This window comes from Oncorhynchus clarkii, chromosome 21 (assembly GCF_045791955.1).
Source record: "Oncorhynchus clarkii lewisi isolate Uvic-CL-2024 chromosome 21, UVic_Ocla_1.0, whole genome shotgun sequence".
Classification (NCBI taxonomy): domain Eukaryota; kingdom Metazoa; phylum Chordata; class Actinopteri; order Salmoniformes; family Salmonidae; genus Oncorhynchus; species Oncorhynchus clarkii.
Window position 1 is genome coordinate 5,004,606 of NC_092167.1, and position 18,816 is coordinate 5,023,421.

The 18,816-nt window shown below is 42.0% G+C and overlaps 2 protein-coding genes across 9 annotated transcripts in view; both read left to right on the forward strand.

Moving 5' to 3' along the window:
• LOC139379653 (ATP-binding cassette sub-family C member 9-like) overlaps window positions 1–2,950 on the forward strand; it is a 66,156-nt gene extending 63,206 nt beyond the window's left edge. For 4 of the 8 annotated variants that reach the window (XM_071122467.1, XM_071122471.1, XM_071122470.1 and 1 more), the window contains 3 exons: window positions 228–290; window positions 854–1,033; window positions 1,710–2,950. In XM_071122467.1, coding sequence (XP_070978568.1) covers window positions 228–290; window positions 854–991 — 201 coding nt within the window. In that variant the 3' untranslated portion in view covers window positions 992–1,033; window positions 1,710–2,950. The remainder of the gene's footprint in view (window positions 1–227; window positions 291–853; window positions 1,034–1,709) is intronic. The other 4 variants (XM_071122466.1, XM_071122469.1, XM_071122468.1 and 1 more) reach the window with 1 other exon arrangement.
• Window positions 2,951–8,294: 5,344 nt separating this feature from the next.
• LOC139379282 (ATP-sensitive inward rectifier potassium channel 8-like) lies at window positions 8,295–17,164 on the forward strand. The gene is made up of 3 exons (XM_071122084.1): window positions 8,295–8,860; window positions 10,598–10,804; window positions 13,584–17,164. Exons 1-3 carry the CDS (start codon window positions 8,511–8,513, stop codon window positions 14,290–14,292), a joined length of 1,266 nt encoding a protein of 421 aa, XP_070978185.1. The 5' UTR covers window positions 8,295–8,510; the 3' UTR covers window positions 14,293–17,164.
• Window positions 17,165–18,816: the final 1,652 nt, after the last annotated feature.

An 18,816-nucleotide genomic window follows, 5' to 3' on the forward strand; every position in this document is an offset into this window, starting at 1 on the left:
AGCGTAGAGGGGACAGCACTCACAATGTAGTGACATGGAGTGTGCATGGCTGTATCTAAGACTGTGCTACAAATGACACACTATTCCCTATTAAGTGCACTATTCCCTGTAAAGTGCACTAAGAGCCATAGGGCCCTTGTCAAAAGTTGTGCACTATGCAAGGAATAGGGTGCCATTTGGTCCATGACCAAAAGAGCTGACCTACATGTCATTTCTCACCCCTATAGGAGAATGTCTTACAGAAGGTGGTGATGACAGCCTTCGCCGACCGAACAGTCGTCACTATTGCAGTAAGTCTGTTGCAGCCTGTAGGTCATTAGGTGGAAAGGTCAGATCTGGAAGGTATTCTCTGTATAGATGTGGAGACTCCTCTTGGTCTGCTCTCTCTCTCTCTATGGATCAATCATTGGAGAAAGCATAGAGACTAGGACTAGCTGATTTCTCCTGGCTTTTAGATTTCCTCCTCTCCTTCATCCTATCTTTCCAATGTCTCCTGTTTCATCATACTGTACCTCTGCTTCTCATATCTCCAGATGCTTCTCATATCTCCGGATGATTCTCATATCTCCAGATGCTTCTCACGCCTCCAAATGCATTTACGGACCGATTCAGAGTTGAGATAAGGCACAACTGGAACATTCCTGTAAATAACTGATTGATGTCAGTGGGAGATTGATGGATATTTAAGTTAAGTGTGCTGCAGATCTCAACTCTGAATCGACACATCAGCCTCTCGAGACTCAAACAGCTGCTGTCCTTCCTTCACCTGTCTTCTTTTCCTTGTTTTCCATGTCTGTCTGTCCTTGCTCCTCTCCTTCTGTCTTCCCATCTATCCTTGGTTCCTTCTCTCCAGCACCTGGTGTCCTCCATCTTGGAGGCTGAACAGGTGCTGGTGTTCTCCGCGGGGCAGCTAGTGGAGTGTGACTCTGCAGTCAACCTGCTAGCACAGCAGGACAGCCTCTTCAGTGTCTTAGTGAGGACTCACAAGTAGGCCCTGTCCCACCCTGCCTTCCAGGCCTCTACAGCCTCCCGGGTTGGTACTGCATGCTGTCTGAGACCACTGTCAGGGGGTTAAAGAGGGGTACTACATCTAATCTGTCTGGGGTTAAAGAGATTCTACATGTAATCTGTCTGGGGGTTAAAGAGAGGGGTACTACATCTAATATGTCTGGGGTTAAAAGAGAGGGATACTACATCTAATCTGTCTGGGGGTAAAAGAGAGGGATACTATATCTAATCTGTCTGGGGGTAAAAGAGAGGGATACTATATCTAATCTGTCTGGGGTTAAAGAGAGGGATACTACATCTAATCTGTCTGGGGGTTAAAGAGAGGGATACTACATCTAATCTGTCTGGGGGTAAAAGAGAGGGAAACTACATCTAATCTGTCTGGGGGTTAAAGAGAGGGATACTACATCTAATCTGGCTGGGGGTTAAGGAGGGCTACAACATCTAATCTGTTTGGGGGTTAAGGAGGGGTACTACATCTAATCTTAGCAGTTGGCTCTTGGAGGATGACTCTTGGGGTTGTGAGATAATACTAAATGAAAATACATTCAGGTATGTGTTATTTTTTCTCAGCACAGTTGATCTCTGTCTGTCTGTCTACATTACAAATCAAAGCTGCATTGCATCCCTTCCTCTTTGTTTGTGTAATTAAACACTCAATCAAATGTCATGTAATGTCTGTGTGTGTGTTCTTCGTGCAGCATCGTGTCCACACCATCCTGGAAGCTGACCTGGTGATCGTGATGAAGCGAGGAAACATCTTAGAGATCGACAAACCAGAGACCCTTCTGGAGAACGAGGACGGCATGTTCGCTTCCTTCGTCAGGGCTGACATGTAGGCTCACACACTGTCAGCCGGCACACCATCAGTCTATCAATGAATCAGCCTCCTCAGTGTTTCCCACAATGCTTAGGTGGGGCGCAGAGTTCCAGATTTTATTACCATTATTGACTGAAGCTCATACTGTAGGTTTTAGACAGGAGCCAGGCCGGTTGACCACCTCCACTTGGTAATGGTAGGGGAAACACTGCTTCCCAAAGCACCACTGATGGCCTTCTCGTGTTGATTATTGGTAATGTATTAGTTATTGAGTTATTGATTGAATGAGTGACCTATTAACTTGGTCGTGTAAGGATCACAATCGGTCGTTAAATATGATTACAATTTTACAAAGTTTTAAATTATAACTTTTGTTACACTTATTACTAGATGATGTATGTATATATTTTACACCATTATTCATAGGTAAGCAATAAGCAGGTATAGTGTAGTATTACTACATTGGTACGAACACTGTAGGGTATATCGCTGGAGCATTTTTAGCCTGGTGACCCTTTGTCTGTCTGATTAGATGCGATGCTGACTGAACCATGGGACTGTGGACATTTAGTGGTCACTGACTCCTCTTTGAAAAAGGACAGCTTTCACCCAATGGGTCATCTCTAAAGGACTGAATCTTAATGTGAGATGTGCAGGCCTAACTTCAACTCATACAGAACTTGTGTACTGTAAACCACACATCCATGTCAAGATGTATGTGAAAACTTGGAGTTACGCATGTTGGTGTTAAGTTAAGATCCAGCCCTAAATGATAAGGGAAGATTCCGCTTTCTTCTACCAGCCATAAGCCAGGCCAGCGTTAGTTTCTACCATACATGGTGCTGGCTGGTGTAATTGGTCAGGAAAGTGGTTTCTATTTTCAGTATTAAACCTGGTTTCTGGGGAGCTGTGCCACTGTCCCACTGTAGTACCTGAATATTTATAGTTATTTTGCATATCGAACAATGATAATTTTATATTGACTTCTTTGTATTGTATTATAGCCTGAATGACAAACTGATTATTGTAAGCTACACTTTGAAGAATGTCAGTATCTGTTTTACTGATATACTGCTGTGTTGTTTTGTTTGTCAGTGTAAAGCGGTTTCTCATCTCAAGAAATTCGTTTTTAAATCATTCTTCATTCTTATTCAATCCCAAACTCATGACCCAGAATTCCTGCCCTACTTTCCTTACACCCGTGTGGTCTGTTTTCCCACTCATGTTTTTAACTCAAGACTCCCTCTCTATAATCTATGAATGGGTAGGCGTCTTCTAGCCTGGTTGAACAAGACTGAACCATTGTTTCGTTTAGCTTGGATTCCAGGCTACGTATCTCCCCTCAACCTCCATACTCTCCATTGTATACATTATAAGTGAGTAGCAGCTAAGTATATTTAATGTAGCTTCTGCTGTGGGGGGGGGGTCCATGTAAAGGCCAAAGGTCAACAACATGGCCCCTATAGTGTGGCTGCTATCCTTCACCAGAGTTGTCTTTTTATGGGCAAGCAGCACTTTGGAGTCAGTCAGTCTGTCAGAAAGCGTGGAGACACAACACCCGCCCCTCTCTGGAACGATGACATCATGAGAGCAGAATGACTATAGATATAGAGCACTGATATACAGTTGAAGTCAGAAGTTTACATACACCTCAGCCAAATACATTTAAACTTCAGTTTTCCACAATTCCTGACATTTAATCCGAGTAAAATGCCCTGTTTTAGGTCAGTTAGGATCACCACTTTATTTGAAGAATGTGAAATGTCAGAATAATAGTAGAGAGAATTATTTATTTCAGCTTTAATTTCTTTCATCACATTCCTAGTGGGTCAGAAGTTTACATACACTCAATTAGTATTTGGTAGCAATGCCTTTAAATTGTTTAACTTGAGTCAAATGTTTCAGATAGCCTTCCACAAGCTTCCCACAATAAGTTAGGTGAATTTTGGCCCATTCCTCCTGACAGAGCTGGTGTAACTGAGTCAGGTTTGTAGGCCTCCTTGCTCGCACACGCTTTTTCAGTTCTGCTCACAAATTTTCTATAGGATTGAGGCATTTTGCCACTTCTTTGGAAGTATGCTTGGGGTCATTGTCCATTTGGAAGACCCATTTACGACCAAGCTTTAACTTCCTGACTGATGTCTTGAGATGTTGCTTCAATATATCCACATCATTTTCTTTCCTCATGATTCCATCTATTTTGTGAAGTGCACCAGTCCCTTCTGCAGCAAAGCACCCACACAACATGATGCTGCCTCCCCCGTGCTTCACAGTTGCGATGGTGTTTGGCTTGCAAGCTTCCCCCTTTTTCCTCCAAACATAACAATGGTCATTATGACCAAACAGTTCTGTTTTTGTTTCATCAGAACAGAGGACATTTCTCCAAAAAGTACGATCTTTGTCCCCATGTGCAGTTGCAAACCGTTGTCTGGTTTTTTTATGGCGGTTTTGGAGCAGTGGCTTCTTCCTTGCTGAGCGGCTTTTCAGATTATGTTGATATACAGTGCCTTGCGAAAGTATTCGGCCCCCTTGAACTTTGCGACCTTTTGCCACATTTCAGGCTTCAAACGTAAAGATATAAAACTGTATTTTTTTGTGAAGAATCAACAACAAGTGGGACACAATCATGAAGTGGAACGACATTTATTGGATATTTCAAACTTTTTTAACAAATCAAAAACTGAAAAATTGGGCGTGCAAAATTATTCAGCCCCTTTACTTTCAGTGCAGCAAACTCTCTCCAGAAGTTCAGTGAGGATCTCTGAATGATCCAATGTTGACCTAAATGACAAATGATGATAAATACAATCCACCTGTGTGTAATCAAGTCTCCGTATAAATGCACCTGCACTGTGATAGTCTCAGAGGTCCGTTAAAAGCACAGAGAGCATCATGAAGAACAAGGAACACACCAGGCAGGTCCGAGATACTGTTGTGAAGAAGTTTAAAGCCGGATTTGGATACAAAAAGATTTCCCAAGCTTTGAACATCCCAAGGAGCACTGTGCAAGCGATAATATTGAAATGGAAGGAGTATCAGACCACTGCAAATCTACCAAGACCTGGCCGTCCCTCTAAACTTTCAGCTCATACAAGGAGAAGACTGATCAGAGATGCAGCCAAGAGGCCCATGATCACTCTGGATGAACTGCAGAGATCTACAGCTGAGGTGGGAGACTCTGTCCATAGGACAACAATTAGTCGTATATTGCACAAATCTGGCCTTTATGGAAGAGTGGCAAGAAGAAAGCCATTTCTTAAAGATATCCATAAAAAGTGTTGTTTAAAGTTTGCCACAAGCCACCTGGGAGACACACCAAACATGTGGAAGAAGGTGCTCTGGTCAGATGAAACCAAAATTGAACTTTTTGGCAAAAATGCAAAACGTTATGTTTGGCGTAAAAGCAACACAGCTCACACCATCCCCACTGTCAAACATGGTGGTGGCAGCATCATGGTTTGGGCCTGCTTTTCTTCAGCAGGGACAGGGAAGATGGTTAAAATTGATGGGAAAATGGATGGAGCCAAATACAGGACCATTCTGGAAGAAAACCTGATGGAGTCTGCAAAAGACCTGAGACTGGGACGGAGATTTGTCTTCCAACAAGACAATGATCCAAAACATAAAGCAAAATCTACAATGGAATGGTTCAAAAATAAACATATCCAGGTGTTAGAATGGCCAAGTCAAAGTCCAGACCTGAATCCAATCGAGAATCTGTGGAAAGAACTGAAAACTGCTGTTCACAAATGCTCTCCATCCAACCTCACTGAGCTCGAGCTGTTTTGCAAGGAGGAATGGGAAAAAATGTCAGTCTCTCGATGTGCAAAACTGATAGAGACATACCCCAAGCGACTTACAGCTGTAATCGCAGCAAAAGGTGGCGCTACAAAGTATTAACTTAAGGGGGCTGAATAATTTTGCACGCCCAATTTTTCAGTTTTTGATTTGTTAAAAAAGTTTGAAATATCCAATAAATGTTGTTCCACTTCATGATTGTTTCCCACTTGTTGTTGATTCTTCACAAAAAAATACAGTTTTATATCTTTATGTTTGAAGCCTGAAATGTGGCAAAAGGTCGCAAAGTTCAAGGGGGCCGAATACTTTCGCAAGGCACTGTAGGACTCGTTTTACTGTGGATATAGATACATTTGTACCTGTTTCCTCCAGCATCTTCACAAGGTCCTTTGCTGTTGTTCTGGGATTGATTTGCACTTTTCGAACCAAACTATGTTCATCTCTGGAAGACCGAATGTGTCTCCTTCCTGAGCGGTATGACGGCAGGGTGGTCCCATGGTGTTTATACTTGCGTACTATTGTTTGTACAGATGAACGTGTTACCTTCAGGCATTTGGAAATTGCTCCCAAGGATGAACCAGACTTGTGGAGGTCTACAATTATTTTTCTGAGGTCTTTTCTGATTTATTTTGATTTTCCCGTGATGTCAAGCAAAGAGGCACTGAATTTGAAGGTAGGCCTTGAAATACATCCACAGGTACACGTCCAATTGACTCAAATGATGTCAATTTGCCTTTCAGAAGCTTCTAAAGCCATGACATCATTTTCTGAAATGTTCCAAGTTGTTTAAAGGCACAGTGAACTTAGTGTATGTAAACTTCTGACTCACTGGAAATGTAATGCAGTGAAATAATCTGTGAAATATATCAATAATAAATAATATCAATTGTTGGAAAAATGACTTTTGTCATGCATGAAGTAGATGTTCTAACTGTCTTGCCAAAACTATAGTTTGTTAATTAACAAGACATTTGTGGAGTGGTTGAAAAACGAGTTTTAATGACTCCAACCTAAGTATGTATGTAAACTTCTGACTTCAATTGTATAGTCTAGGAGAATGACATTGGAAATGAGTGGTAGTAGGCTATTGTCCTGTGGCAAGGCTGTGGTGTGTACGGCTATGACTGTCTGGTAATCCTACACTTCTAAAAAACGGTTCCAGAAGGGTTCTTTGGCTGTTCCCATAGGAGAACCCTTTTTTTTTGTTTTGCCTGCTAGAAGCCCAAACAGATATAATGTTTAACTAAAACATAATCATATTCAACCTTGCTTACATTTGTATACGACCACGTGTCTCTATTACAGTATGTGTAATAGAGAGGAATAGATTTCTTAAATTGGGAATAGATGGGAAAGATTTCTTAAATTTAAATAACTTGGAGCTGATATCCTGTTTTGTTTTGTAGGGGTGCTCAGAAATCTTGGGGGGGGGCAAATAAAACCACCCGCGGGCCAAATTCGGGCCTGCACGCCGCCAGTTGGGGAATCCTGTTCTATGGGGACAGCCGAAAAAAACTTATTAGGTTCTAAATATAAAAACACAGCAGCGTTGCAGTTCTTGACACACTCAAACCGGTGCGCCTGGCACCTACTACCATACCCTGTTCAAAGGCACTTAAATATTATGTCTTGCCCATTCACCCTCTGAATGGCACACACACACAATCCATGTCTCAATTGTCTCAAGGCTTAAAAATCCCTATTTAACCGGGTCTCCTCCCCCTCCCTACACTGATTGATGTTTATTTAACAAGTGACATAAATAAGCAATTATAGCTTTCACCTGGATTCATCTGGTCAGTCTATATCATGGAAAGAGCAGGTACACTCTACTTATAGATCTATGGTAATTCAGACTGGAGATATCCTTGATCCATATCACAGAGATTATATCATCTCTGCTTTTACTATTTATATTTTCAATCTTGGGAATGTGCACAGAAATATATGTTCAAATATTATCAATAATAATCCATATAATTCCGAGAGTACAGGTTGTCTTTTTCCATTTTATTGTGGGCTTGTGTCTGTCTCATATGTACATTGTGTATAATTAACCAATGTTTTAAATATAGACATAGTTGATCATTACACTGTGTGCCTACCTTTTTTTTACACTTGAACTGATAATAAAAATGTGCTTTGAGTTGAAAGTGCTTTTTGGGTTTAAAACGCTCACACACACACACTCACTCTCATTCTCACACACAACACACCACACCTCCTCGCTTACTAAATGGCGCCATCTCTTGGTCATCAGTGGGAAGCGGACCTATCCTAATAATCATCCCTATAATAATGTAATAACACAGCAATAATTTGCTTCCTGTTGGAGTAATTTTTCTATCACACTTGCCTTGTTTAAAAATAAAACATCAATGATATTTTAATTTGGACCCAGTAATGGGATGGTTTAACCATTACCTCAAATACCGGTATTGATTAATTAACTAAACATACGGTCCAACGGGCACACATATATACACATATATTGTTTTGCTTTTAAATCAATAAAACAAAAACACAATTTAGAAGTAATTACTGGGGTTTCCTCTTTGTTGAACAAAGCCAGCAGTGCATTGCATCCCGCCCATAGAGCGGAGCAGCTACGTCAAGAGAATTTGGGATGCGCCCTGGGTCTGTGACTGCCTGGAAACTCTCACCCGTCAGTACAACTTTTTGGAAGTGGCGCTGGAGCTACAAACCGTAATGTGATAGAAGTTAATTGAAATCAAATCGATGAAAAACTTTGCAAAATAATACGAATTTATCCAACTTTGAATCATGTTTTACGCAAGCTGACAGGAGAATTACGCACGACTAAAAAACACTTCGGTTTACTGAAACCCTCCGACTTTTTTCCTCTATTGCAAATGCAGTAAGGATGTTGGCGAGAAAAAGCATCATCCCGGAGGAGTTCTCCCTACCGGGGCTTGCTTCGAGGATCCACCGCAAACCAGTGTTCAGGGACCGGGTGAACAAAGCCCGCTTCATCGCCAAGAGCGGATCCTGCAACTTGGCGCACAAGAACATCCGAGAACAGGGAAGATTCTTGCAAGACGTCTTCACCACTCTGGTGGACCTGAAATGGCGCTTCACCCTGGTCATCTTCACCATGACTTTTCTGTGCAGTTGGCTCCTCTTCGCCATGTGCTGGTGGCTCGTGGCCTTTGCCCATGGAGACCTTGTACCCAACCGCACGTCTGGCATTGAGCAGTGCGTCACCAACGTCAAGTGAGTAGTATAGTATAGACTCTATAGATATTTTAAACTGTTGATGTTTGGAGATTTAACTTGTATTTACTTCTGTATTTCTGTATTTTGTGTGTAAACGTTTTATTTATTTTAAGGGCGGGAATAAATTATATGGATTTATTGGGGACTTTTAGTGAAGTTATTACTTAAACTCAGTTTCAGAATAACTGCTATTTTTTGTGATAACACTGTTACAGTATTATGATTGAGCTCCTTGCCATAGAAAAAATGATTTTCCTTCAAATTATAAGGAACTTAAAGGGATACTTTGGGATTTTGGCAATGAAGCCAAAACGGTATGCAAGACATACAAATAGTATCCAGGAGTTCATCTGACTCTGGGGAAGTAGATAAAGGGCTTCATTGCCAAAATTCCGAAGTATCCCTTTAAAGGGCCAATCTGCAGTTGCTGCATTCATAAATTAATAATATGTACCAATGGATTCTTGAAGTATAATTTATAGTTCAACTCTCATACCCCAGCTGAATGCAAAATATAAGCTTGTTTATATTCCAATGTTTGTAAACAAAGTCAATGTAAACAAACACTATAAAGCCTCAAAACGTGGAAGTAAAGTATGTAGCCTTGCACGAGCATTGGCATGTGTGAGCAGGAAGCATGAGGCAGCTTGATGTACAAGTACAGGACACTAGTCTATCACAAGGCCTTACCCCCAATCTCCCGAATGCTGAGTTCTCAGCAGAGATGCATCAGGTCCCATTTTTACAGTATTTGGTATAGAGCTTCCAACCTTCCAATCTCAGGGTGGACACTCTAACCACAAGGCCACTGAGACACGGTTAAAACTACAATTTTGATATCATGGATGGTCAGTCCTTGCATCCATAGCTCTGTGTATGAATTTGAGAGTGGTTCCGTTTCTCAGGCCCCATCCCTCAGCTTTTACCCAAACAGGGGAGTGTAGCACGCTTTGTTATTGTTTCAACTGCTGATTGCCCCTTTAACGTCTCCAACGTTTTGCTCTCATTATTTAGTCCTCTCAGATCAGTGGTTGTAGGGGACGCAGATGAGGACAGGAAGCCATAGGAAACCACACTGCCTGTCCAGTAGCTTCCTGCTCCTCTGACCCCTGTGACCTCTCTACCCTCACCACAGATGTAAGATCAGGTCTCTATCCTCACCGCAGATGTAGGATCAGGTCTCTAAACTGCTATTACAGATGTATGATCAGGCCTCTACCCTCCCCACAGATAAAGGATCAGGTCTCTACATCGCTATTACAGATGTAGGATCAGGCCTCTACCCTCCTCACAAATATAGGATAAGGTTTCTACCCCCCCCCCCCCCCCCCCAGATGTAGGATCAGGTCTCTACATCGCTATTACAGATGTAGGATCAGGTCTCTACCCTCCCCACAGATGTAGGATCAGGCCTCTACCCTCCCCACAGATGTAGGATCAGGTCTCTACCCTCCCCACAGATATAGGATCAGGTCTCTACCCTCCCCACAGATGTAGGATCAGGCCTCTACCCTCCCCACAGATGTAGGATCAGGTCTCTACACCACTATTACAGATGTAGGATCAGGTCTCTACATCGCTATTACAGATGTAGGATCAGGTCTCTACACCTCTATTACAAATGTAGGATCAGATGTCTAACCCGTGACCAATATTTACGTCCAACGTCTCCCTCCTCTTTAACTCTCATTTCCTCTGACCCCTGACCTTTGACCCTCTCTCTATGCTCTACAGGTCATTCACCTCAGCCTTCCTGTTCTCCATCGAGGTCCAGGTGACCATCGGCTTTGGCCACCGTATGATCACAGAGCAGTGCCCCACGGCCATCGCCGTCCTCATCTTCCAGAACATCGCTGGCCTCATCATCAACGCCATTATGCTGGGGTGCATCTTCATGAAGACAGCCCAGTCGCACCGCCGCGCCGAGACGCTCATCTTCAGGTAGGATGGTAGCCTACAGGTTAGATTAGGTTGGAGAGGTGGGCCAGCAACAGTGTAGGGTGAAGGTGCCCCTAGATGCTGATCTTGGGTCAGTTTAGCATTTACCCCACTAATGGTAAAGGTTAGGATTGGGGGAGCAGAAGCTGATCCTAGATCTGTACCTAGGAAAAACTTCACCCTGGAGAGGTAGAGGATAAAGAGAGATGGGCCAGAATCCGAAGGGTTGCCGCTTCGAATCCGAAGTCCCAACTGGAAAAATCTGGTGCATGGTATGGCTGCACAATTAATCGAATTCACATCGAAATCGCAATATCACAAGAGATCCATATTTCATGCAATATATGAGATGCCACTAAACCCTGTGTAAAGTCCGTTTTTATAGTTTACTTTGTTTGCAGTCTCTCCCTCTCCTCTTGTGGCTGTTTCCACACACACTTAGCCCCACCTCTTGTCAATCACGCAGCGCAGTTCCTCCTCCACGCTGTTTGAATCTCTATAAGGTTGCATGCTAGATTAGATTGTTAGATTATTTGCTCATATAATGCAGACCTAGTATATCCATATAACACAGACCTAGTATATCTATATCACACAGCCCTAGTATATCCATATAACACAGACCTAGTATATCCATATCATGCAGACCTAGTATATCCATATAACACAGACCTAGTATATCCATATCATACAGACCTAGTATATCCATATCATGCAGACCTAGTATATCCATATAACACAGACCTAGTATATCCATATCATGCAGACCTAGTATATCCATATAACACAGACCTAGTATATCCATATAACACAGACCTAGTATATCCATATCATGCAGACCTAGTATATCCATATCATGCAGACCTAGTATATCCATATCATGCAGACCTAGTATATCCATATAACACAGCCCTAGTATATCCATATCACACAGACCTAGTATATCCATATAACACAGACCTAGTATATCCATATAACACAGACCTAGTATATCCATATCATGCAGACCTAGTATATCCATATAACACAGCCCTAGTATATCCATATAACACAGACCTAGTATATCCATATCACACAGACCTAGTATATCCATATAACACAGCCCTAGTATATCCATATCATGCAGACCTAGTATATCCATATCACACAGACCTAGTATATCCATATCACACAGACCTAGTATATCCATATAACACAGACCTAGTATATCCATATCACACAGACCTAGTATATCCATATAACACAGACCTAGAATATCCATATCATGCAGACCTAGTATATCCATATCATGCAGACCTAGTATATCCATATCATGCAGACCTAGTATATCCATATAACACAGACCTAGTATATCCATATAACACAGACCTAGTATATCCATATAACACAGACCTAGTATATCCATATAACACAGACCTAGTATATCCATATAACACAGACCTAGTATATCCATATCACACAGACCTAGTATATCCATATCACACAGCCCTAGTATATCCATATAACACAGACCTAGTATATCCATATCACACAGACCTAGTATATCCATATCACACAGACCTAGTATATCCATATCACACAGCCCTAGTATATCCATATAACACAGACCTAGTATATCCATATCACACAGACCTAGTATATCCATACCATGCAGACCTAGTATATCCATATAACACAGACCTAGTATATCCATATCACACAGACCTAGTATATCCATATCATACAGACCTAGTATATCCATATAACACAGACCTAGTATATCCATATAACACAGACCTAGTATATCCATATCACACAGACCTAGTATATCCATATAACACAGACCTAGTATATCCATATAACACAGACCTAGTATATCCATATAACACAGACCTAGTATATCCATATAACACAGACCTAGTATATCCATATCACACAGACCTAGTATATCCATACCATGCAGACCTAGTATATCCATATAACACAGACCTAGTATATCCATATCACACAGACCTAGTATATCCATATAACACAGACCTAGTATATCCATATCACACAGACCTAGTATATCCAAATAACACAGACCTAGTATATCCATATCATGCAAACCTAGTATATCCATATCACACAGACCTAGTATATCCATATCATACAGACCTAGTATATCCATATCATGCAAATCTAGTATATCCATATAACACAGACCTAGTATATCCATATCATACAGACCTAGTATATCCATATCACACGGACCTAGTATATCCATATCATTATCCTAGATACTGAAAAATAGTTGTAAAGTTTGTGTCTCTATGCCCCAGATTCAGAGAGCGGGTTTTGAATGGTCAAAGTTTGAGGGTTTTGTACACATGCCATCTCCTGCTGTTGTGCCCTTGAGCAAGCCCTCAAATCTGATCCAGGGGGTACACTCTGGCTGACAAATCTGATCCAGGGGGTACACTCTGGCTGATAAATATGATCCAGGGGGTACACTCTGGCTGACAAATCTGATCCAGGGGGTACACTCTGGCTGACAAATCTGATCCAGGGGGTACACTCTGGCTGATAAATATGATCCAGGGGGTACACTCTGGCTGATAAATCTGATCCAGGGGGTACACTCTGGCTGATAAATATGATCCAGGGGGTACACTCTGGCTGATAAATATGATCCAGGGGGTACACTCTGGCTGACAAATCTGATCCAGGGGGTACACTCTGGTTGATAAATCTGTAAAGAAAATGTGATCGGTAAAGAAAATGGACAATAAAGTTGTCTTTTCTTGTCATATCTTATTTTCAGCCGCAACGCCGTCATCGCCGTGCGCAACAATCGCCTCTGCTTCATGACCCGTGTGGGCGACCTCCGCAAGTCCATGATCATTGGCGCTGCCGTCCGCCTCCAGGTGGTACGCAAGACCACCACCCCCGAAGGCGAGGTCATCCCTATCCACCAGATCGACGTGCAAACGGAGAGCGCCGCGGCGAGTAACTCCATCTTCCTCTTGGCGCCACTCATTATCTGCCATACCATCAATAAGGACAGTCCGCTGTACGACCTGTCGGCCATGGAGCTGCAGTGCAGCGACCTGGAGGTGATTGTGATCTTGGAGGGCGTGGTGGAGACCACGGGCATCACCACCCAGGCCCGGACCTCCTACGTCACCGAGGAGATCCAGTGGGGTCACCGCTTCGTGCCCATCGTGACCGAGGAGGACGGGGTGTACTCGGTGGACTACTCCAAGTTTGGGAACACGGTCAAGGTGGCGACGCCGAGGTGTTCGGCCCGCGAGCTGGACGAGAAGCCCTCCATACTCATCCAGACGCTGCAGAAGAGCGAGCTGAGCCACCAGAACTCACTGAGGAAGAGGAACTCAATGAGGCGGAACAACTCCATGAGGAACGGCGGTGGGAGCTCCGGCACCATGCGGAGGAACAACTCGGCCCTCACCGTGCCCAAAGTGCAGTTCCTCACCCCTGAGGCGGTGGGCCAGAACATGGCCGTCACATGACACGAGGCCTGGCTCCCATTGGCTGTCCTGCTCTTCCTGGGTGGGACCTCCCATGTTTATCCTCTGGCTCAGTTAGAGCTGACTCTGGTCCTGTTCCCCACACTCTGCCACATATACAGTAGTCAATGCTATACCTGACACACACAATGCCCAACAATTATTATTGTTGTGAGGATGGATTTAACCGGTTTTAGTTACATATTAGTGTCTCATTTTCAGTCTGGTTCTTTCCAAGTGCCTTTGCCTTTGTCTGGTTCTAAGCTGTAATAGGCATCCACAAGTTGTACTTTATGATGTACATGCCTTTAAACATGTAATAACTCTTTATATAGCTTTGTACTGAATTCTGTACTCATCACTGAATCCATGTGGTGATTTAATTTGCTCTTTAATGTTACCGTGACCAAAGAACATATTATTACAGATGATAATGGCCGACTCCTTTCTGATAGTAGAAGAAAATGATGTTTTGATATCAGCTGCAACGTATTACACACCAACCGGGTTCCTCATTCTTATCAGAACCTTTAATAAAGCATTTACTTCAGTACTGTATGAACATTGTACTGTTTCTGGAAACTGTCACAGTAAATAGATCCCCTATAAAACTGATTGTTTTGGGTTCGTTTGGAACATTTTCCCCTCAAATTGCATCTAAATTATTGGACAAATGTGTATTTTCTCTGTGATGATTCGATAGCACTTAGAAATCAAAGTGTGGGAAATCTGTATAAATGTATTCTGTTCACAAGCAATTGGTATCTTGATGAAATATTTTTTTTAAAAGTGACAATCAAGTTAATTAATCAAAGAATAATTTGGATCACAGGTTATATAAAAAAAGATACGTGTAGCTGTTTTTTTGGTTGCGTCATCGCATTACCAATCGAGCGGTCGTCATTGTTACCACAGCCACAAAGTCATAAACCCCGCCTTTCTACAATTTCGCTTCTTAAATGTTGATTTTATAACTAACCTTATGCATTGCCTTAAATTAGGTTCATTAAATGAAGCTCATTTTTGCTTTAAGGAATTTTTACAATAAAGCCAATATTGACTTTGTGACTGTGGTAACTAGTGGAAACACAATCGGTCGAGCACGTGCAACAAAGTTCCGACTTGTTGCGGACAGGTTTAGAAACTGATGTACAGTAACGTTACTCTGCTGGTTGTGGGTGGAGACAAAGATGGTGGAGCAGAAATAATTAGGGAGTGGGATATCTCGCCTTCTTTACTATCTACGGGGGACATTCTACAATACTTGATTTTGCAGAGATTGGAGTGATGCATGCTAAATGTGTGGTTAGCGTATACATATAAAACCTGCAATATATCAGAATTGAAAACGTGAATTGAGAAGCCCCAGCCGATTCCATGTGTGTATTGCGCAAAAATAAATATTTAAAAAATGCTTTATTCAGTTTCGTAACATCAGTTAGCTAGCCAGACAGTGACTAGAAGAGTGCGCGACAAAATGAAGTGGCCGAAGCCAAGAGAAAATCTTTGGCCTGTCCTACACTTGCCTGGAAACCCGACATACAATTCTGGGTCGGGCAGAAATGTGAGATGCAGAGGAAACTTTACTGATTCAAACGCTACTTTCTGGTTTCCAGGCAAGCCCTAACGCAATATAGGCAGCACCCGAGGGCTGCGAGAATAATGTGTAATGTGTTCATCGGAAATACTTTATTTTAAAGATGCACCATGTACACTGAACAAAAATATAAACGCAACATGCAACAATATCAAATATTTTACTGCGGTCCCAGATACCCTACAGAAAAAAGTTGGGATGTGAATCAGTCAGTATCTGGTGTGACCACTATTTGCTCATGCAGCTCAACACATCTCCTTCGCATAGAGTTGATCAGGCTGTTGATTGTGGCCTGTGGAATGTTGTCCCGCTGTGTGAAGTTGCTTGATATTGGCTGGAACTGTAATCGATGTGTGCGCTGTCGTACACATCGACCCAGAGCATCCCAAACGTGCTCAATGTGTGGCGTGTCTGGTGAGTATGCAGGCCATGGAAGAACTGGGACATTTTCAGCTTCCAGGAATTGTGTACAGATCCTTGCGACATGGGGCCGTGCATTATTGCGGAGGATGAATGGTGATGGTGGCGGATGGCGGCCTCAGGATGTCATCACGGTATCTCTGTGCATTTAAATTACCATCAATAAAATGCAGTTTCTCGACCGTGTAAATTGGGGCCATGTCTTTGCAGATGTAAGTTGTAGCGGCAGCTGTTATCTCCTTCCATCTTCGTGATTTTTTGCCATATGCTGTGCCGCGGGCAAAAGCCTCTTGCCATGTCTGAGTCAGGGGTTTGTTTTGAGCACTAGACTGTACTTTTTGGGGTCTCATCCGTAGACTCTCCGTACTGTTTCACATGATTCTTGCGTAGGTGGTAAGAGAGGTTAGTGGTGTTTGAGCCTGTTGTCAGAACTCTGACCCGCGACACATCTTGTAGAGGACGGTTTTCTGGTCCGTGTCAGACTTGTCATACCCAAACCACGTCCATCTGACAGAAGTAGCCCCTCTTTTAGGTACGAGCTCCGTGTCTCCGTGCTCTGGGCCACGTTCACTCCATGTTTGTGTAGCAAATTTTGCAAAGTGTTGTCCAATTGACAAAATATTGGCGTAAGGAGTGTGATTTGCGACACAACGAAATAAACAGAGCATATTATGAAACGATAGACATTTTCTATCGTCACACAATATATATCGTCATATCGCCCAGCCCTATTTGCAACTACAGTTGAAGTGTTTTCTATTTACCTTTTAAGATTTTATCCATTCATATTTTATATTTTGTTACATGCTTAATTGAACATTTGCACAAAGGTTCTAAATAAAAGGAGAAATTATCAAATATGAGTAAGTACATTTTATTTGTTGAGTATAATTTAAAATGTAATAAGAAATAGGTCTTCACGTGGTCATTTTATATAAACTATTTATTCATAGAATTTTCAGAAAATGTGCTATATAGGGACATGTATAATTATCTGGATATGAAATGACCTATATTGGGATATGAGATTTTGGCCATATCGCCCAGCCCTAGTCTGGGTTTGTGAGGTCGGTTGGATGTACTGCCAAATTCTCTAAAATGACATTGGAGGCGGCTTATGGTAGAGAAATTACATTAAATTCTCTGGCAACAGATCTGGTGGACATTTCTGCAGTAGGCATGCCAATTTAATTGCATGCTTGTGTTGTGTGATAATACTGCTCATTATAGAGTGGCCTTTTATTGCCACCGGCACAAGGTAGGTCTGTGTAAAGATCACGCTGCTTCATCAGCGTGTTGATATGCAACAACGGGCAGGTGGATGATCTTGGCAAAGGAGAACTGCTCACTAACAGGGATGTAAACAAATTTGTGCACAACATTTTGAGAAATATGCTTTTTGTGCGTATGGAAAATGTATTGGATCCTTTATTTCAGCACATGAAACATGGGGCCAACACTTTACATGCTGCATTCATATTTTTGTTCAGTATAGAAATTTCTCTGCCATTTCCTGGTTGGCAAAATTCTAATAGTTTGCCTAATTTCAGTTTATGTGACAAAACAAGCAAGTATAGTGTAGAAAATCATTTTACCATCTAAACCGCTGTGAAATATATTTTCCATAACCCTAAATATTGTATTTTTCAGCTGTTTGAAGCTGTTGTACAAAACAAAGTGAAAGACACCAAATGAAATGTAGGTATGGGTAGCATAGAAATAGTGCACATAGAACAGATCTACCGCTTCTTAGACTTGCTTTCAATGATGTATCTATAACTTTTCTATGTGAATTTGGTTGGGTCACCCAACAGTTACATATTGCAGCTTTAATGCATTTATCCTGATTAACTAACATGTTTTCTTACCTATGCTGCTAAATAGCTAGCTAGCTAGGTTTGTTTAAGGTTTGTTGTAGGTTTGTTTAAGTTAGCCTAGCTAGCTAACTAGTAAAGATGGGACCCTGAAGACTATTCCCAAGTTATCTCAACAAAAGAATAGGCAGAGAAAACCCTTGGTAGCTCTTAGTACTACACTTTACATGGTTCTGAATGAATTATCTTCATATACAACAGCGTCCTTGTGTCTTTACCACCGAATGCCAACTGTATTAGACTAGTTATTTATCTCAAACAGCTCACAGTCTCACTGTCAGAATTAGACGTCCATGTTTCTGCAACGTCACATTTCTAAGTTGTTCCAAACGTCACATTTCAAAGTGTTTAAGGTTAAACTTAGACATGAACTCTGAATGGTTACGGTTTGGAATAGGCTTCAAACAAAAATATCAAAAACAATTTGCAACCTTTGGATCTTTGGAATCAGAGAATGATGCTTAAAGCCCATCTGCCATCCCCGTCCACATTGCCCTAGCAAAACCAAAACCTACGTGAAGGTAACAGTGCTCACTGTTGCCTTTAGTGGCCGGGTACCACGTCATCTCCCGACATAAGACATGGATGGACCGTTGAACTGGCAGATTTTACTACAGTGGGCCTAATGAACATTCA

Coding starts and splice junctions, on each gene's coding strand:
- LOC139379282 (XM_071122084.1), top strand. CDS start 8,511: ATGTTGGCGAGAAAAAGCATCATCCCGGAGGAGTTCTCCCTACCGGGG. Junction 8,861..10,597: donor CAGTGCGTCACCAACGTCAA/GTGAGTAGTATA, acceptor TATGCTCTACAG/GTCATTCACCTCAGCCTTCC. Junction 10,805..13,583: donor GCCGAGACGCTCATCTTCAG/GTAGGATGGTAG, acceptor TCTTATTTTCAG/CCGCAACGCCGTCATCGCCG.